General features: G+C 41.6%; 1 protein-coding gene across 5 annotated transcripts in view; it reads left to right on the top strand.

Annotated features, from left to right (window-relative positions):
- NR3C2 (nuclear receptor subfamily 3 group C member 2) overlaps nt 1–21,433 on the top strand; it is a 188,960-nt gene that overhangs the window by 160,997 nt on the left and 6,530 nt on the right. For all 5 annotated transcript variants that reach the window (XM_054292668.1, XM_054292694.1, XM_054292679.1 and 2 more), the window contains 2 exons: nt 12,983–13,113; nt 16,692–16,849. In XM_054292668.1, the coding sequence (XP_054148643.1) occupies nt 12,983–13,113; nt 16,692–16,849 (289 nt within the window). The remainder of the gene's footprint in view (nt 1–12,982; nt 13,114–16,691; nt 16,850–21,433) is intronic.

Genomic DNA, 21,433 nt, shown 5'->3' with positions numbered 1-21,433 from the left:
GCTGGTCTTACCTTTACTTTTTGAGTACCTTGAACTTGGAAATGTGCTGTGTAATTATAAGCACTGGCCTTTGTTTCTGTGCCATGGAGTTTATTAGACCTCCTTGAGGTTTACTTGGTGAAACTTTCTGAGTGTTTTACTGCCCTTGGCATTTTAGGACATTTATAAATTGATGCAGAATGAAAGGAGATGCTTTACAATGCCTTTCCTTTTACTGGTTTGAGAGAGTTTCATTTCTGTTATCACCTGGCTAAGATTTTCGTGGTATTTTTTCATATTGTGTCTGGAGAGGTCATTTCCTGTTTCTCTACAAGAAAAAATAAGCAATGTCCTTGACCAGGCCCTTGGTGCCCCAGAGGGTTCAGCATTTTCCTCAATGAAAATGAGTGAAAGTAGAGGTTGGCATTAGTGGAATTATGTGGCTTTGTTTTATGTTAAATGAATTTTCCGTTTACTCTTAACTACTGTGAATAAAAGGAAGTTGTAATGTTTCTGGAGGGCCATGATATATGATCTTGTTTTCTTTCTTGTTCTGAAGGCCTGTAAACAAGGCCAATAACAAATGAGGATCTGTATTGTTAATAGCTGTTAAATGTAGTTTTGATTGTATAAATACAGTGCAAAATGCCTCCCTACTCATATGTGGTTTGATTTCCTGTTAAGCTTGTGGAAGGCTGGAAATATTTGTCTGCCTTCATTTAGTCATGCTACCTATCTAATTAAGTGTACTGTTTGTCTTTATGATTCAAGCATATATTCCATTGATTTAATTGGGCTTAGCTGAACACGAAGATTTTAACTGAGGGATAAGGAAATGGCTGCTCAGCCTGTCACTGAAATGCCTAAAAAACAGCCTGAAAAGAGGCATAAAATAGGGTGTTTTGTGTTGTGTTTGTTTAAGTTGTGGCATGTGCAGTTTTTTAATCCATCTCTTTTTGTAATGTAGTGGCTGTGATCAAAATTAATATTCTGTAGATACAGCTTTGGTTTTAATCCACAGTAAATCTTTAGAAGACCGTGGTACATGTTGCACCACATAGCTTGTATTGAGGGTAAACACTCTTAAACAATGACTGCTGCATATGGCATAACATTCAAAAAGTGTTGCAGTTACGTTTGTAGGCTGTGCAATCTGAAATTCAAGAAGTTGCAAAATTCCAAAATTAAGGTGGTCTGCAAAATCACAGTTTAAGCCCTTCAGGTGCATGCTTTGAACACTGTATCCTTAACAAAACCCTTAAGTTATACTATCCCATAATATTTTTCCCATGTGATTCCTTTGATCAGGTTGGATGAGATGTAAGGATTATGTAGTAAGAGACTCTAGGAGGTTTTTCTTCATTTATTGTCACTGAGGAAGCCTTACCTTGAATGGATCTAGGGATTTGGGAGAACAGAGATATTAATGGGGAAGATTTTCTTAAGACGTGGGAAAAGACTGTCCCTAATTCAAACCCTGAGCTCTGAGACTTTTCAGATTCCTTCTGCAAAAGTAACAGAAATCCTGAAAGAAAAGAAAAAAACAAAAAAAAAGGTTATTTAACCCAAGGGAGGGAGAAAATTTCTCTTCAAGATTTAACCAAAGACTTTAGCTAAAATTTTCTAATCTAATTCAACCTGAGGCAGGCACATGTGTGGATAATCCAAGTCCAGAGCATTAAATGGGTAAAATCATACACAATTGAAAGCAGAAAACAAAATAGTGCTGGCTGGAATGGGTGCAAGAACAAAGCAAGGGATGTACAAAACCCCATGGTTTGTAACACCAGCTTATTTTCAGGGATTCTGGCTGAAACTCTGCAAAATACTCTTTACAGCAGGGAGCGGCCTTAAACAGGATTTCTAAGGCATGGTTCTGGAAGGTAGGGCAGTTAGTTGCAACTTCCTTTGCTTTTTCCCTTACTGGATGAATTAATCATAGAACTAAAGAAAAGTCCTCAACATTTTTGAAAAGAGGTGGCGTGACAGTTCATGTCTACAAGAAATGAGCCCAGCCTTTCAAAAGCAGGAATTTTTCTGTCTTTGCAGTGCAGAAGTCAGATGCCTGAATTCCAGAGGAAGGCAGGGGATGCTCCTTTTTGCTCAGGTTTTAACGGGCTCAGGCAGTTGCTGTCCGCCGGCTACTGGTGACAACATCCCAGGTATCTGCTTCCACCCATACATTAAGTCAGGGCATTGGCTGGCAAACTTTCAGAGGCTCAGGAAGGAATAAAAAGCATTTACAAGTTCAGCACTGCCAACAGAAACCCGGCAGGAGCCAAGACACGGAATGGCAGGGATCCTCACTCACGCAACGTGGGAAACCAGTGGGAGCGGTGGGACACGGGCTGCCTTTGGGGCCATGGCTCGTGCTCCCAGCACATCTCCTCCTCCCAGCTGGAAGCCAGAACTGCATCCCTCGTGGCAAGCTGTACTGCTTATCCATTCCTTCCCCTGAGGAAGATGCATGGTGGCTTCTTACTTCTCCTTAAGGCAAAAACACAGCTGATGGCATTGATGATGAATATTAAAACTCAAGCCGTGCTCCTCCTCTAGATATTGGTTTGTGCTGGCATAAAGGCCCCAGAGAGACAACCCAACCCTGGAATTCCCCCACAGGTCTTGATTTATTTTTTGCTTTTAGGTTTAACATTGTCTCTCTGTAGATTTCTGAATCTGCAGCTACTTATGAAAAGACCGAAATTTCAAAATCATTTCCTATTTTTAACAAATCTACCCAAATTATCTTATTTACCATTCCAACCTTACCTGGTTGCAAAATTGCAGTGATGTGGGATACTGAGACAGTTCAGTGATGCTGAGACATACTGTGTGGAGACACTTTAGTACCTTAAAGTACAGCATCAATATTTCAACAGTATTTTGCAAATGCACTGCATGACTAATGTGCTGTGTGTTTTCTTGCTCCTTTGATTTTCCTCAGTTTGTCATCTGCAGCAGAAAGAATAAATCACAGGTGCAGAAGTGTGCAGGTTCTGAATTTCCTGGCCATTGCACTTGATGCTGTCGTTGGTTTTTTACCCTAGTCAAGGACTTGAGGGTTTGCCTAATGAAAACCAGCACTAGGCATTGTATAAGGTAGTGAAAATTATTGAACTTGAAAAACTGAGTTTAAAACCAGAGCCAGCTTTCACAACCGTTTGGATCAGTTATGTCATTTTTCCATCTCTGAAATTATTGTATTAGATCATATGCAGCTCAGTCCTTACAGTAAAAACATTTCAATAGAGACTGCACTTTATTTAATATTATGTACAAAATATTAAGAGCAGAATGCAGTGATGGATATATATTTATTTTAATTTTTTTAAAATATGTACCATTTATGTAATTAACAAAGTTTACTACAAATTGATATAAACAGATCCTTTAAAGCTTAAGATTTTGCTCCCAGTAAAATAAAAAGGGAGTATTGCAAGCATCTCCCATGCTATGCCTTTGGTAATTGCCCCAAGCGTGAAGTTTTTAAATTTAGAAGGAGACCGAGGTTGATGCTGGCAGTAGTTGAACAATAGAGAGTACAATTTTCAAGGAGACAGTTGAGGGTAGAGCAAATGAGGTAGAGAGGAGCAGGAAAAACAGCAGTACAAGGGGATTTCTAGGAAGTTTCTGTGCTAGCATTGTCAAGGGATGTGGATGGGCAGAGGATTTTGTAACATTGAGGAAAGCCGTAAAATTAAATTAAGGATTGCTATGTAGCTCAAGTGAAACAGCTTAGATTGTATTAAAAAATCTTCATTTAATAATTAAGTACATTTTCTTGGTAAATAACATTTTCATTACATTCCTAAACTCCCTCATGATGTGCCAGTGGAAGCTGGGACCATTAGGATTTGGTGTTGTGTAAGGCAGTGCAGGGATGCAGCAGCTTCTCTGTGCCCTCTCAGTGCTGAAGCCTGTAAGTCTTCCTGGTGTTCTGATTTCTATGGTAACAGCAGCAAGATAAATGTAATAAAATAAGCTGAATATTTATTATCACCTTTTTTTTTTTTTAATTTATTTATTTAAGCTCATATACCTCAGGGCTTGGGGGGGATAATTAGCTAGATCATCTGCGAATGGTGATAAAGCCAATAAGAAACTTCACTCATTGTTCCAATGATTACTTTTTTGCTTTTATGTTTGGCAGGGTGATGGCTGTTAACCCTTTTGTCTTCCCTTGCAATCTGCGAATCCTGTAGTTTCTAAATTTGGGTACATTTTTGTAATCTCTGTCATCAGGCAGCCTCCAAATCCCTCATTTTCAATTATTATTGCCACAACCAGATTTGGTAAGAGTTGTCAGTGCTCATATTTGCTGATAAATTGTTTGTGCAGTCACTGGTCTTGTTAAAAGGTCAGCAAGCACTCCTTGGTGATCCTCCCTGCATGGTTTTTGCTTGCATGTATTATTTTAGTGAGGAATACTTAATTCATGCGAAGTGTCATTGCTGTGAAAAGTGAATATCTTCTCAGTAAATTTTTTATATACATTGTTACTACTATTTACTTTTTCATAAAGTGTGACTCAGTTCCCGTCCAGAGAAGGGCATAAAGGGATTTTGTTACATACCCACCCAACAGTAGTGCAGACAAAAAAAAGAAATTTTGGAAAACTGCTGTCATACCTGTACATAATAAATGTATACATAATACATGCTTCAGCTAGATTTTCCAAGTCTTTATTTTTGGGCTTCTTTTCTTTGTAAGCAGGTCATTGGTTGGGCAAAGCAATAGATTCAGTTTCTCTGCATAAATTTCTAAAGGCTCTGCCTTTTAATGCCTCTATCTCTAAACACTTCTTAAATTTCTGAAGTGTTTTACTTCAAACTGTGAAGCTTTAAAGGTAAACAGGAGATACTGTAGATTTACAGAAATCTGTGAGAATGGGGAAATGTCAGAAACTGTCCCTCTAGCAGAGTTTGTCGTCCTTTAAATTGGCCAGAGAAAGTTTAAGATCAGGACAAGGGACTTACTTCTTCATTTGCCCATTCTAGCAATTACTTAGATACTTTCTGAATGTGAGATTGCATTTGGACAGTTGTGCTTAATAACCCCTCTGTGTCTTTCTCTGTGAATTTGCCTGTTACCTCTTTGAATACATTTATAATCTTGAAATCTAAAATGTTCTGTGGCAGTTGCTTCTGCAATTTCATTATGCATATATGTTTGTTGGAGATGTTTCTAAAGCAGGTGGCTGATAATTTAATGGAGTGTCACTTCATTCCTGTGTTTGCAGTAATAGTGGATATAATCCTTCTCATCCCATGCATGCCATTTATCACTTAGATCTCCATCAAGCCCTGTTGTTTCTTCTGTGAGCTGAAGAATCAGTGAGTCAGTTTGACCTCCCCTTTATATATATCTGCTAGTTGTCTGCTGTCTCTGGCCATCCTCAGCTCCTCCTCTTACGCTTTGTATTAATTTTGGGAGGAGACCAGACTGACATGTTAGATTTAGAGCACAGTGGATGTAGCAGCAAAATTACAATTTCTGTCTTGCTCTCAACTCTTCTCTCGCATCTTTGCTTTTTTTTGATGAACATTGAGCAAGCACTTTCAAAAGGCAGAAGCCCAAAAAACCTGTCCTAAGTTACGCCTAGGACTCTTTATTGTGTGATGTTTGTTATTTTGTATGTGTGGTGGGAGATGATTATACTGTCTGCATTGTCCAATCAGTGACTTTCCCCTTCCATTTTGCCAGCCAGCCCCACAGACTTGCAGGATTTTTCAGCAGTCTTTCACTGGCAGCTCTTGATTTCATCATCTGGAGCCATCAGCAAGCTCTGTCAGCTCCAGAGGTCTGATTTTTCTCATATGATGTATGAGCGCAGTTCAGTGCCCAGGCCCCAGCTCTGTGAGACTTCCCTGGTAACCTCCGTTACTTGAGAGAGATGTCCATTTGTTATGACCCTTGGTCTCTTATTTTTAAGCTGCTAATAATCCACAAAGAGACAACCCCCTTGTCCCCAAGCTCTCTTTAAGAGCTTCCAGGAGATCTTTTTAATAGCTTTAAAATCCAACCCTGCCGTGATTGCATCTTTCCATACCTCCTGATGCAAGGCAGTGTGCAGGTCCTAGACCAGTAATTACCCACGCTGGCACGCTGACAGAATTTATTAGCGCCCATACCCAAGCTGCATGCCCCAGTTTCCTTTGTGTGGAATCCAGGGCAGGGGAGAGGAGGAGGAGGAGGAGGAGAGGGTTGGTGTTTGCTTAGGTCTCACCCCATATGGCTGTGGGATGCAGCTAGACCTGGCATATGCAAAGCATTGCCATCGTGCAGACGTCGCCCGGATCCACCGGAGTGTCCTCGTGCTATCACCAGAGTGCCCTCTCAGATTCGTGAGATGTGACCTCTCCACCAGAGTTGTGCTTTCTTCCCTTACAGCATGTTTGTTTATCAATTCATGATCCTCTTTCAATGGTTTTGCTCGATATAGAACTGGAGCTTACTAGCCTCTGGTCTCCAGTGCTCCCTTCCCACCCTCAGACCCATTTTAAGAAATCAGTCACGTTTGTCGCCTTCCACGACTTTTATAAGGGCAATTTAAGCAATAAGCTGCACAGCACAGTTAGTAGTTCAGCAATTCCGTATTTAAGTTGCTTTACAGCTCGTGGATGGATGCCATCTGGTCTTGGTGATTTATTACTATTCATTTTACTGTATTTTTTTTTTCTTATAAACCCTCTTCTACTTGCACTTGAATCTGAAACTATTTGTCACACTTGCTTACTGAAAAGGGAGAGCCCTTACTGGGCTCCTCTACAGAGAGCACTGATGCAAAGATTTTATTTAACTTTACTGATCTTTCTCAAATGCTTCACTTTCATCTTGCTCATCAGTTGGCCCAGTGGATATTCTGGCAGATTTCCAGCTTGTGATGGGTTCAAAAGAATTTGAGCGTTAGTTTTTACCACTTTAGTACGAAGACTTGTCCAATGACTTTACATTTAGCATAGACCATAATTATGCTCTCCTGGTATTGTCTCAGCATGATTTTGGGACATCCACAAGCTTTTTGGGAGGGTTTCTTTTTACTTCTGTCAATGTCTTAGAACAGAGGTTTGTTCCTTGCAACTGTGTCTGAATGGGGTGCTGCTTTAATCCTCCTGCACACGATGAGCTGTTTGCTGGCATCTCCAAATGCCTCTCACATGCACAGTGCTTGCTTCTGCTACTTCCCCTCTAGAGTTAAATATGAGTGAAAGAAAAATTAGGAAGTCGTTTTTCTAAACTGGCATGAGAGGAAGACGTGCCTCAGTCGACTTCCAGAAAATGCCAGGCTTTGCGTGACAGCATGAGCAAAGTCTTAATTTTTGAGGCATTGTTGGCATAAAAGGAGAATTGCTGCTGCATGTGGAATATAGCAGTAATTTTGTTGATGAACCACTGCAAGTGACAATGAGCCCTGGCAGAATGGATGTATATAACAATACCTAATGGGCACCTTTTCTGGCTCTCAGTACCTTTCTCTGATGAACTTTGAAATGGGGTATTTATTGCCATGTGTACATTATCATCACTTATTGAATGTGTTATTGAAAAAGCATTTTGGTAAAGGCATAATTATGTATTTTCTCATTTAAAACTGTGATTTGTCTCTTTTGAAATGCAAATGCAAACCAAAAGAGAGTATTTGGTATCAGCATTCTCCTAAGTGCATAATTAACTGTTAATACCAGCATATACTTGGGGTTTTTTGCTATTGATGTGCTTGGGATTTTAGGGTTACATAACTGGGTGATTATTAAGTTGGATTTTATCACAAGTTCTCTGCTAGTGATTGAGAGCTGAAACTCTCCTTTGGCAATCATTATCCATGGGCTGTTGCCAATTCCTTCGTTGATAGGCATATAACAGGAGGACACTTGGCTGGAACTTTTAAAGCAGCTCTAAATTCCTTAGTATCGCTTATCCGGGATGGTATTCTCTAGGGTCACCATGATGATTTTCTTGTGAGAAAACTAATTTTCAGACTTGACTTCTATAAGTTCAGTTTAAAATTGCCAAGTTGAATTTAAAAATTGCCAATTGCCTGGGTGGCTAAAGGCCAAAAAATAGCAGCTTAATGTCTGTAGATCTGTTTTAATGTGAAACTATCTTCTTTGTCTGATTATCAGTGTTCACATTGGTGGTCCTGGGTCCAGTCACTATTTTGTCCTGAGTTTGGCAGTGCCCAAATTGGTGCAAAGTAATAGGCAATTTTGCCTCCTTGGAAGGAGATGACTCTAAAGCTTTGCTTTAGGAGTCGAAGTGTTGGAGGGAAGAGGTTTTGTATCTTTCTGCTGTGGCTTGCAGACTAAGCAGAGATTAGAAAGTGCTGAATAAAAAATAAGTACTAAATGAAAAGTCATAATTGGATTTTGTCTGAATCCAGCTTGCATTTTGGCTTGGGTTTTGATCAGTGTGTTAACTTAATGAGGCTGCTCCAGTATGGGTGACTTCAGTGGCATTTTAAATGGCTTCAAGATGGGACACAGGTGTCTGGGTGCAGTCCATTGAGCAGAGGGATGCTCAGTGTTTCCTGCCCCTTTGCATGGAAGAATTTATTCAGGTAGTGTCATTCTGTCGCCACTGTTGGAGCAGAATACTCCCTCAAGAGACAGTTAAGTGTTGTGACAATAATATGTTTATTTTTTTCTTTCCCCAAGAACCTCAAAACTTCTTCCAGTCAGAATGCCTTCCTAAGGCAGGTAAAATAATCCAGGCCAAGGGCTTTTTATGGTTAGAGGGTTTGAGCCACTGAGCAGGGGTTTCTGTAATTCCATGTCCTAGTCTTTTCCCCTCTTTATTCTCAGTAGCTCTGTCTTGCCCTCAAGGTGTCTGGTGATGTTTTTACTCCTCTCTGTCAAGTTCAAACTGACTTCTTTTGGCATGAGGGAAAGCATGCCTTGGTTTTGGAGGGTTCCAAACAGGTTTTGACTTTCAGGCCTTTGGCAGGTTTTCTTGTTGGGCTGCATTTGTTTGATTGGTCGTTTGTTTTGGTTTTGTTACAGTGAAAAGTGCTTTCTGAAGGTGCCTAAAATCAATTTTATTGGTGGGCAACCTTCAAATGGATACAGGTTTTAGTCTAGCAAGGGAAAGGCTCTTGGTTATAAAATTGGAAATGGTTCTTACAGTGGTAAAAAGTGTGAAATCAGAAGACACAAAAACTATCTTTGACATCAGAGTTTTGCTGCAAATATTTATTGGTCTTTTCCTAAGTATTTTCTGGGCTGCAGGGACTAACTCAGGTGCATTTTTGTTCCTCTGAGGTGCTGTGAAAGGGGATGATGCCTTGGCCAATCTTTTCTTGGGATTATCAGCAAGTCACTTAAGTCCTGATGAAACCTCAACTCACCCACCACAGCCTCCCCTTTATTCACTTCTCTGTCTAATTTGGGAAGATGCCTTGTGCAGCAGCTTTGAATAGTACCCATGAGAAAGTAAATAAAACTTGGTATCACGTTTGGTTTGGGGCTGAGTTTCGCCTGTCAGTGAATATTTCTTGCTGCGTGGGTTCCTCTTTTTGGTTACGGTCAGTTGAGTTGCAGTTTCCATCCTCAGCGAGGAGATTTGTGATACTGGGCCTCATGATGACTTCATAAATGATGAGTTACTTATTCATAACAAGCTGTTTCTCTTCAGCCTGCCTGTAGTTTCACAGGTTCTGATGTGGCTGCCTGGTTTCTGTGGAGATCACATAAGGGTACTATGAGATATATGGCTGGTTTGGTATTTAGGATGCCTTGTCTTAAATGTCCCAAACCATCCCTGCTCTCCTGGGGGACTGGTCAAATCCTACATATCTGTTGTAGCTGCGTGGCTCCAGTGGCAATTGGGCAGAGCAATGGAAACAGGCTGGTGGCAGTGGTGGGAATGGCTTGTGGCAGAAGTAGGAATGGCTGGCAGTGGTAGGAATGGCTGGTGGCAGCAGTGGGAATGGCTGGTGGCAGTGGTGGGAATGGCTGGTGGCAGAAGTGGGAATGGCTGGTAATGGTGGGAATGGCTGGTAATGGTGGGAATGGCTGGTGGCAGCAGTGGGAATGGCTGGTGGCAGAAGTAGGAATGACTGCTAATGGTGGGAATGGCTGGTGGCAGAAGTAGGAATGGCTACTAATGGTTGGAATGGCTGGTGGCAGCAGTGGGAATGTCTGGCAGCAGTGGGAATGGCTGGTAACGGTGGGAATGGTTGGTGGCAGTGATGGGAATGGCTGGTAACGGTGGGAATGGCTGGTGGCAGCAGTGGGAATGGCTGGTGGCAGCAGTGGGAATGTCTGGACTCCCTGGCCATCCACAGGGCTGCAGGAAAGGTCAGACAAAATGTGAGCTGGGCATTACTTTAAGCCTGTAAGGAGACACTCGGGGAACTTAAGATGGATTAACTTAAGGTGTAAAGTTTAAAGCGCATTATTATGAAGGAGGATTAAGCTGAACTGAGCTAATGACACCACTTCTGAATGCGTATCCAAACAGCGGATTCAGAGCTTTGGCTCCACGCTTTTTGTTACTTAAATGTACTTACCTTCTTAAATGTCCCCATAAAGATACGTGCCCTTATATTCCTGATCTTCATATCCTCCATTTTTCATGTTGAGAGCTTCAGGAGCTGTGTCGGAGGTGGGGCTGGGTTTGGTTGGATTTGCCCTTTTTTTAATCCCTCCTTTTTTTTTGTTCATTTTCATTTTTTTGTTCATTTAAATTTTTCCTTGTGATGGTAACGGCATTTGTGATGACTTGATGCCATTTATTCTTAGCTGATGTGTTTGGTGAGGAAAAAAATTACTTTGCTCATGTTATGCTGACATGCCTTAATTTCTCTGCACCTCTTCACTTTTATCATATTTCTGTTGCTTTATTTTGTTGCTCTTATCAAGGTGTTGGATATCTGTGATGTCAGCATCTGAATTTTTCAAAAGCTCTGTACCCTCTTATTCCACCCAGTGTGGGGTTGAAAACCAAATACAAAGTTGACTACCAAAACTCCCACAAAGTGCTTATCTTTCATTAAACAGAGTCATGAATTAACTAACATAATTTTTAGTTGGTAATATTTTGTAAATAAGTAATAAATCAACTTAATCGATTTTTCAGGTGGCACACTGATTTCAAATAATGTGTTTGCTGTATATTAAACAAATCACTTAGTAACTCATTCTGTGCATCATTTTATCTCGCTACAAACAATGCCATCAGGTTTTCCATGAGGGTAAGCCTAGAGATCAATATTTGTAAGTAGATAACAAAATGAATATTTAAAAGACAGAAAGAAATAACTAACCAAAAAAAACCCTGACTATAACTGAAATTCTTCTATTTAGGCAATCTCATATAAGCAAAACAAGTACAAAGAAAAACAAAAGGCAGTAAAATTTGGATGTCAGAAAAAGTGCAATGTAATGTAAAACATCGAGTTTTTGAATCAACACTTTTACAGTTAATTCACACAGAGAGTGGTTTGCCACTAAAAAAAAGGCGTAAGAAACCTGAGACAAAACATTATAATGTTTTACTTTTCTTGCTGTGTGGCTTGTCGTATCTGATGAAAAATCTGTCACTTCTCTCTGTAGAGGTCAAACACAGGGATGGTGGCAGTGGCTTTTATATTCTCAGTCTGGAGGAACAGGAACAAACCTTGGTGTCCTGCAAAAGTAATGATGGATGTCATAGATGGCTCTTACTTGGAGTGCTGCTGTCTCTGGCCAGCTGAGATACACTTCAACATGTAGAATTTAAAATACAAATGTCCTTTATTAATCATTTGCCTTTTGAGTTTGATGTGTATCTCTCAGAGCCTCCTGGGAGCAGTCCATGATGCATAATAAAAACAACTACATATGGCATTACTCCTACTATTAAATGTAATTTAAAAAAAAAAAAAAAAAGAAGCTGGAAGTTCTTAGTCTCAAGAAAAGAGGGTGGAGCAGGGGAAAAGTGCAGAGCCCATCTAACAATGGGGAGTCCTCTTTATTAGTATTAAAGAGGAAAATGAAATTGCTCTGGCAGCAGTGCAATAAAACACCAGGAAGATTATGTCAGTCTTTGTTTGCACACAGTATGATTCTTCTCTTTCACCAGCCAATTTGTATATTTGAAAAAGCATTTGCTTGGTTAAAATAATGAGCTGAACTTCATCCAATTCCCCAATTATACAAAAATTTATTAGAAGAAATACAGACAATTGGTTTTGAGCAACTGAAAAAAAGAGGAGTAGTGGCCACAGAACAATTATAGGGCCTTGTCTCCATACCTGCATACACACACACACATATATATATAGATCACAGTTTCTGCTGAGACAGGGAACTCTCAATGACTCTTTTCTTTAGCTGTTGTGATTTGAGATGGCAGCTTCAGAAATTTAGCAAAATTCTAACTAATTCTGCCTGGAACTTGAGCAAGATAGGTTAGCCTAGGATTACCTCAGAGAAGAAAGACAAGGTCAGAAGTTAAATTTATGAAATTATATTTAAAGATAGAAGTCACGTATCCTAATTGTTTTACGATTTAACAGGCAGAAGTCTGTATTCATGAACAAGTTCATTTTTTTCAATATATTCCTTTATTCCAGATTGTTTTAGATTACTAGTTTGGGAAAAAACCACGTTTTTTGAATATTTCAGTGTTTGAACAGGAGATGTCAACTGATGGGGGAGTGTATCATCTAGAGCATGCATTCAGTGGGTGTAGGTTCGTTCCCCTGTTGCATCAGCTCTGACCTCTTCAGCAGGCAGACTTCCATCAGCCAGGGCAGAGCTGAGCAAACACTGACAATTCAAATACATTTTAAAACACTTTTGCCACTTCACTAATCCCATCAGTGACAAAACTCAAATGATTTCGTTGCTGTTCCTTTTCCGTGGTCTGCGGGGTAGCGAGGTGAGCTCAGCCATCCCTGCAGGGTGGTGCTGGGTGATGCCCCTGCAGGCTGTGCTCTCCCTGGTGTGTATTGGTGCCCCTGCAGGCTGTGCTCTCCCTGGTGTGTACTCAGGCCCTGGGTGTTGTTCCCCTGTCTCCGCAGGGAGCGGATGCGCCAGTCGGCGATGTTCGAGCTGTGCCAGGGCATGCACCAGATCAGCCTGCAGTTCGTGCGCCTGCAGCTCAGCTTCGAGGAGTACACCATCATGAAAGTGCTGCTGCTCCTGAGCACAGGTGAGTTGGGTCTGTGGTTATGTGGGAATGCTTGAAAATATTCCAGCTCACAAAGAGATGCAGTGGTTTAACCAACTTGGAAAAAGCCAAACTGTTTCCAGCTGGGCCGCAGGAAAAAGCCTGGGTTTATCTGCAGTTAGCATGGGAAGTGTCTTTGCAATTGGAGTGTGTCATGTGCACTGGAGGGACAGGAGTGGCCAGGCACAGGACTTTGGCCCCCCTTTCCATAGAGAGACCTCAGACATGCCAGGCAAGTGCCACAGCTGTGGGGATTGAGGGAAAATCTCTGCTAAGCATTCAAAGCCACCAGGGTTTGGCTGACTCAACGTGACCTTCAGGATCACAAGATGTGCATCGCCTGTTCTGCAGAGCAGGTGATCTTGTAATGCCAAGTGACTTGAGAATGGAAGGCCTTCCACAGGCTTCTGAAAGTTTAATAAATGACAGTGCATGCTTCCTTTTTTTCTCTTGAGCATCATGCTTTGAGTTTTAAGACGCAAAATTACATCTTGGTGCTTGTTACAGCACTGTGTAGTAATTAGCAGATCTCTTGATTTTATCTTACTGAAAATATTGAAAACCTCCTGTCCCAGTGCAATTGTATAAACACACAGGCAGTTTGTACATTACTTTTCCATCAGTAACAGCCTGTAAACCTGTAAGCAAATGTTATTCTGTGGAATTCTGTTCCTTTTTTGTGGGGAACAGTTCGGTGACACCAGGACAAGCCAGCTCTGTGGTTAAAGTGCCTGCCTTTGAGGGGGGACATGGGGCTGCAGTTTCTGTCAGAGCTGGAGGGCATTTGGATCCTCTAACAGAAACCGCCTGGGGCTGTGAGTGTTCGGGCTCAGCCATCTCTGTCCCTTCCCTTTTCCAACTGAAGCTGTTCCAGCTTGCTGGGACTGGGAGAGACACCACTTTTTGGGGATCCCTTCGTGTCCTGGCCTGCAGAGTCTGACCCCAGGTCCCACTCACTCCACCAAGGGCTGGAGATGGTCAGCCAGTGGACCTGGGACATTGGGGAGGGGCTGTGCTCCACACTTGCCCTGAGGGGTAGATGGCTTTTTTTTTAAGGTTGCACTTCTCCTGTTTCCAGAAGCAATGTGCTCAGGGAGGGTTTGGCTCCCAAAATGTTCTTGAGAGAGTGTCTGGATTGGAGATCTGCCTCTGCAGCATTTTAATCAGCCTTAAAGGGGAAGAATCTTTAGAAAAATAACCTGAAGGCATTCTAAAAATGCAGCAAAATGTCTTTAAGCCAAATATTTATTATTCTACCCTCTCTAGAGTGTAAACTAATGAGTTATTGCAAGAATCTGTTAGGTGAGATCAGTCTGGCCAATTAATTTCAGTGAGCTGGGTCCCTTTCAAACACGCATCATGGTCACTAGAAAACCTGTTTAAAATAGTTTGTTTTGGGAGAATCAGGATATTTACATTAGAGAGAGAGAAAAAAGAGAGCAAAATGGAAATGGAGGTGGTGATAAAACCCAGAAAGTGTCAAGTGAAGGGCAGCAAACCTGGTTTTGAGTGCTTGCACCTTGGTACAGTCTTATGACAGAAAACTCCAGGTTTGTTTTCATTTAATTTTTTTTATTGAATCATGTGATGAATAGAGTACAAGTTATTCTGAAACTTTCATGGCGACCACATCAAGGAAGTTTCACTCCATTTACATGTGGAAGAAACCACACATTACAACTGAGTTGTTTTCTTGCTTTCCACAGACCATAGATTTTGGGAACTTGCCAACAGTATTGCTGCATTTAATAAGTAAAATCAGAAACACTGGGCAAAACTCCAGAATTTCATGTTTTGCTTGAGTTCTCTTTATTTGTGGTCTTTCTTTCTTCCTTAATAATCTGGCTGGGGTGATAGTATAATAATTTTCAGACAGAACAGTAAAATACATAGTAGCAGACAAAGAAAGAGTGACTCTAACAGCCTGTAAGCACTGTTCATATTAAAGGAGCTGTAAAGCCTGTGCATTTTGTGTGAGGGCCACAGCATGCTCTGATGGCTTTACTTGTCTTGATTGGTGCCTCTGTGTTCATTCACCTTGAACTGAATTTGTAGATTTGTTCCAGACAGTTTCTTTTATCTGTCAGCTGACTGAGAGGGTTTGCGTCTAGAATTTGAAAATTAAGTGAACATATGATATTTATATTGTGATTGTGTGATAAAAATATGTAATATTTACCAAGCAGCAGACAGGCTGGTGTGTAACCTCCTAGGCTTTTTCTAAAGATTCTTCCTTGTGTCCCCTTCCAGCACTTGGTGGCCTCAAGTCCTTGGTGGTACAGCTCCTCCATGTTCCCCATTGCTAAATTGCCCTTGTAGATACTGATGCTTTTTCTTAAAGCTTCTACTCTGGAGCCATTTAGGGCAGTTGTTACATGCTTCTGATGTGATTTCAGTGGGATGGAGGGCAGTTGAGAAGATTTAGAAGGGAAGGGTGTGTATGAACAAGAGTTTCTGTCAAGAGGTTAAGTCAGGGTAAGCTGAATGGGAAGATCATGATTTTCTCCTTTCTCTTTTTAGTAGGTAACTTCCCATTTAGCTTAATCTGACATAGTTTTCTGACTTACCTAGGAAATAAAGTCACTCATGTACAGACCACATTTTATTTTCCTTCTATGGACTATGCCTAAGAGATACAGGGGAAAAAATCGCATTTGATGGTTAAACAGTGTTCATGAATTTGGATATTAAACCTCAAAATATTTTGAGTAATGTTGTTAATAACCCCTTTGGAGTTTTCATCATCTGATCCTAATAAGCCATTCCTGTTTGGGGCAGAACCTGCAGGAGTGTTTGCAGTCTGTAAAGAAAACAGGGTATTGCTTTTGTAATCAGCCCTGCTGATATTGGTCACAATAAAAAATATCAGAAAACTGTACTTCTGACCCATTTATAAAATGATGATTCCATGATCATGATTCTGTCTCTGTCTGGCAGTTGGAAACTTCAGCAGGACACTAGAAATGCTTGCAAGTGTCTGTCATGGTCAAGCACTGGGTCAGGATGCCTGTTTGAAAAACAGACTTCTGTGCAGAAAAATGGCTCTGTTTTGTTCTAGATGCTATGCAGATGCTTGCTAACATTCAAAGAAATTTTAGATCTTACTTGATGGCATAAAAATGTGTCACTTGGTCTAGCATTTCTGCAGATAACAGCTGTGATTCTGTACCTTCTCCTCCTCTGCCAAGTGTGGGGAATCATTCAAGAATGATAAATCACGTTTTCAGCTTCTAACAAAATACCCTTGATCCATCTGCTTGGTTTTTATGTGGTTGGATTGTATTGAAAGCAGTTTGGACATGAGGCTAGCATGTGTCTATTTCTGAGATGTTATCTTGTCCTCTGCCACAGCTCCTGCAATCACACATCTGGAGAGGATGCCTGAATCGCTTGAGAATCTGTGTGATGTTGTTGATCCCTCACCAATGTCTGTAAAATTACGGACTTTGCTTAAAGGTTTCATTCCTTCATCCGCTGACTGCTGTAACTGTTTAAGTATGCACATCAAAAGAATAAGCAATGCAGTTAATACTAATTTAAGACTGTCTTTTCAATGACAGTTCCCAAGGATGGTCTCAAAAGCCAAGCTGCATTTGAAGAAATGAGGGCAAATTACATTAAAGAACTAAAGAAGATGGTAACTAAATGTCCAAGTAACTCTGGGCAAAGCTGGCAGAGATTCTACCAACTGACTAAACTTCTTGACTCCATGCATGATGTAAGTATAACTCCTCAGGGAGCACAGAAAAGTTAAGCAAAAAATCTCTCCTTTAAGGTAAAAAAATAGTCTTTAATTGTGTTAACTGACAGGGAGACAAAAAACAGCCATATTCTTTTTAAAGGGACATCTGAGAGAAGTTGTTAGATGAACTTAAGAAGTTAAAATAAGAAAGTAGAAGTCATAAAGGTGAAGGGTTCAGGGTTAGTGTGTTACACATCCAACGTGCCTGACGTGCCAATAAACACGGAATTCATTTGCTGATCTTTTACAGCTGGGTTTGTAATCATGATGGCTTTAAAAGATGCACTGAGTCCTTGAAACAATCCTGGGTGTTTGAAGCTTTATTTGAACTTTTCAAGTGGAAGATTCCTTGTTGAGTTATTTCTGCCGCCCTGCCTTATTTCAGCACAAGGTGTTTTACATGTCTCAGGTGTGAGAGGTGATGAATGACACAGGAAACTAAAGGTTTGGTCTCAAAGCACCTGGGCTGCTGATCCTCTGCCCAGAGTGACAGAGTGCTTGTGGTAGGTGTGGTAAATTCCAGAGGGGGTGTCCATAATGTTGAGCTGTTTAGCTGAGAGTGACCTGGTTCTAGCCATTGTAAATGGTAAGTGCAAAATTTACCTCTGCAGCAGCAGGGCTGAATCTCCTTTAACTTGCTCTGAGGGAGCCTGCAGCCTCTACAGAGGAAACGAGTGACCCAGCTGGTAAGGTCTCCTCAAGCTGAGGGTTTTCCTAGTGCCCCCTGAGATTTCCCTGGGGACCAGCCCATTGCCTGGGCCAGCAAGGCTGGCACCCATCCTCTCCAGAGCTGTGCCATGGAGCAGCAAGTGATGGGAGACTCCTGGGGACAGTGAGAGTGACCTTTAGCTGTGTTTGGGTACATGAGACAAGGGCTCTCAGCAGTAAAATCCACCCTCAGCAGTAAAATCCACCCTCCCAGTAAAAACTGGCAGACTGCAGCAAAGGAGAAAACTGCCCTGCTCCATCCTGGCTGGGATGGGGTTAGGGAAGGATCTTTGCTGCATGAAGAAGCTACAGCACTTGCTTTCAGAGCCTGCATACAAATGCACATCTTTGTGCTCGACTTAAATTTCATTTTGCAGAGACGGTACAGTACGGTGCACTTCAGGTCACATCGGTGTAAGAGCCTCAGGTCTGTTTACACAATGTACATATGGAATTATTTTTCAAATATTGTTCTGTTGTTCATTAAAACATTGCAAACCTTAGTGGGAGGCAGGGGGAGTATTATTAGTACTGCAGTAATAGCTCATTCTTCAGAGATCAGGTTTCACTTGCTCAGTGCCAGCAAAGGAAGTTGTAGTGTTTTAGTGGAGAAAAAAAAAGGAATGGGTGATAAAATCATTTGCAAGAATTCACATCTGAACCTCGAGGCAGCATAAAAACTCCCTGCATTTATGGAGTTTTCTAATCCTCTTCAGGATAGGCAGTGTCTGATTTGTTGCTGAAATTGGAGTGTTTGTGTGGTTAAGGTGACTGGATGACAGGCTCGTGCTTACTGAGAGCGCTCCCATGTCCTACAGACATTTTCCAAAACACAGCATTAACCATTGGGAGCTGAACTAACCAAAGGAAGCAGGCTGCTCTTGCATTTTATTTAATTTTTAATTAAGCTATTTTTGCATTACTTTTGTTTTAATAGTCAAAGGACTTTTTAAAGAAAGTCTCATTGTCAGCAGTCTCTGTTAGAAAGGCCAGTTGTCTCCAAACAGTGCTTCCTTTCAGAGATGATACTGGAGACTTGTTCAACAAGGGCACTTGTTTATTTTTTTCTCTTTAGAACTTTTTTTTTTTTTTTTTTTGCTTTTTGGTTTTTGAAATCCATCAGAATAAATTTAGACTGGTGATAATATTAATGAGAAGTGAGAATTAATATTCTCTCCCCACTGCCTGTTAGTGCAGAATTTCTCCGTTCAAACGACGTGAATGCAAATTTTCTGCTTGCTTCCTTAGTCTGGGAGGAACACTTCCTCAGCTGTCACCTATGTATTTTTAACTTATTCCATTATAATTTCAGAGGGTCAGAATATATTTGGTGGTGGACAGTCTAACTGGAGCTGAGGCCCCATGTTTACATGCTGCTGTAGTCTCAGCATTGGCATTTTCAGTGCAAGCCTGAAGGGGCTGGTGCACAATCCATGCTTGTTCAGCCCTCCTGCTGCATCCAGCTTGTCCATCTGAGCAGAGCAGCATCTCATCACTCATGAAATTCACTTTACCTGAGTGTGGGGGCAAGCAATAAAGAACCCTGCTCCTTTGCACCTCCAGACTTGCTTTCATCAACCTCATTTATAAAGACATCTGTCTGAGGAATATATGAAATACAGTGTGTGGAAATATCAAATTACAGTATGCTTGGCTTATATAATATGAGGAAGAAAAAGAAAACCCAAACAAGATGGTTTTACATTGCTCAGTATGCTAAATCATTCATCCACACAGCAAACATATGTGCAGGTAGAAAAGTGCCAAGCTGAGGAAATAAGAAATTTTCAAGAAGGCCAGGCAGGCACTTAAGTATTTGAAAACATCAGCAACTTTATTTAATGATCCATAAAGTCTCAAAGCACCTTAAAAATAAGAGATGGAAACCCATCCCAGGCAGACAAGATGAAGAGGGTTTTGTGCATGTGCACACCTGTGCTGGGCTCTGGAGCCTGCCTGCCACTCTCTGTCTGCATGGTGCTGTGGGGAAGCCATGGGTTAGTGGTGAACATGGCACTGCTGGGATAACAGCTGTGATCTCTGTGATCTCAGAGATCTTTTCCAAACTTAATGATCCTATGATCCTGTATTTCCTTCTTGTAGCGATTGTATTTCTCTTCTTTTGGGTGGCTCATGTGCATCATGTCCTGAAGAACCACAGTGTAGCAAGGACAGCGTCCCTCTCTACCTAGGCTCCGAAAGTTTTGGTCTTGTGCCTGTGAATGGCCGTGGGCATTTCAGGGAGAGATGCACATGCAGCACTTGGATGGAGGTGAAGTGCCTGACAAACACCCTCAGGAACATTAGAAACAGATGTCCTGCACATGGTATCAGAAACTTCATCTGGATCCTCCTCAGCATCTCCTGTTGGCTTTGGCAGGAAGGGCTGTATCTTGCATGGCAGGTCTCGTTTCATATAGAGACTGTGTAGTGTATGGTTAGGCAGTTTGCAGAACAAAAGCTGAATTTGGTTTCAATCTGGCTGATACTAAACAGGCTTTGAGTGAAGAGGGCTTTTGTTTCGATGCCATGACATTAAACCCTAATGTGAACCTTCCCCTTGGCAAGGCAGCGCCCTGCGCTGTCATTTGCTTGTTGACATTTTCTGCCAAACAAAAATAAATTCTTTAAGGCTCATGCTGCTGAATAATTAATTTTTTATGGTTCCTGAAGGGAATACTTTATAGCTGAGGTGGATCTTTCCATAGGCTGAGAGCGCCAGGATTTCACTCGCTGAAAGAGCTGACAGTGGGAATAAGGGCACGGATCCTCCGGGGGCAGGGCTGCACGGGATGCTGTGCTGGATGCAGATGTGCCTCTGCAGGTTCCTAATCCCACAGATACAAAGCTGCAGATGAGCCCCTCAGCTGTCACCAACACCTTTGGGTACACTTATTTCTGCTACTGATGTGCCCAGGTTGTGTCCCACAGATGATGAGCAGTTTGGAGCCTCGTTCCGGTCCCAGTGCCTGAATTCTCTGGGTGAGCATTTTCTCTCTTTAGTGAGAGGATAGATCCAGCCTCTACTCCCGGAGCAGCAGCCATGTGGGAGTGTGCCAGGTGTGTGTTGTGGCAGCTAATATGCATCTGTCAAGTGAGAAATTGATTCCCAGCTCCCTAATGTAGACAGAAGCTACTCTGAGAGTTGTCTTGCTCAGTTGGTGATGGTTGGATCCCTCTTCCTTCACATTTGTTGGTGTTTGTTGGGGAAGAACCCCGCTACTGTTGAAGAGCAAGGGACACTTGGCTCAAAGTTTGTGCTGGCCAAGGGATGAGGATGTTTCATTGCTGTGTGATGCTGTGGGTGCATCCTCCAGGCACAGAACATGAGTTGAACTCAGGCTCTTCTGTGGCACATCCAGGTGTCAGGTGCTGCGGTTTGGGTGTGCACGTGGTTATAAAGGAAACGTGAAAAAGTGAGTGCAGTTCCTCAGTCAGATAAATACTCAGGCAGAACCAGGGTCCATGTTTGCTCTGCCAGATACTGTTAGTGCTTAATCCATATGTATTTTATCCACCTTTTACTCCTTTCTAGCATGAGGCAAATTCTCTGCATAGGTATAACCAGAGGCTTTATCCCTTGGTCTTCCCTTGTACTCCTTGTGATGGTGGAAGGCTTTACAAGGCTTTACTCTTGGGTCAGAGTTCAGGATTTCCTAGGCAGCTAAGAACTGGCTACTGTGAGTAACCAAAGGACATATGGATCTCCAAGAATCAGCCTGTAAGCCATCCCAGAGGGAATAACTTCCTTCCTGAGCCCTTGGAGTAATAATTATTTTACATAATGGGATTTTCATAGGACTGGGAGTAAAAACAAGTGTAGTGGTAATGGAATAATCAAGACCTGCTTGG

The sequence above is a fragment of the Melozone crissalis genome, unplaced genomic scaffold (assembly GCF_028551555.1).
Source record: "Melozone crissalis strain CALT ecotype California unplaced genomic scaffold, PUWL_Pcris_2 ptg000006l_1, whole genome shotgun sequence".
In the NCBI taxonomy this organism is placed as follows: domain Eukaryota; kingdom Metazoa; phylum Chordata; class Aves; order Passeriformes; family Passerellidae; genus Melozone; species Melozone crissalis.
The sequence above is the reverse complement of the archived record's forward strand: the minus strand, read 5'-3'. Positions and strand labels throughout refer to the sequence as shown.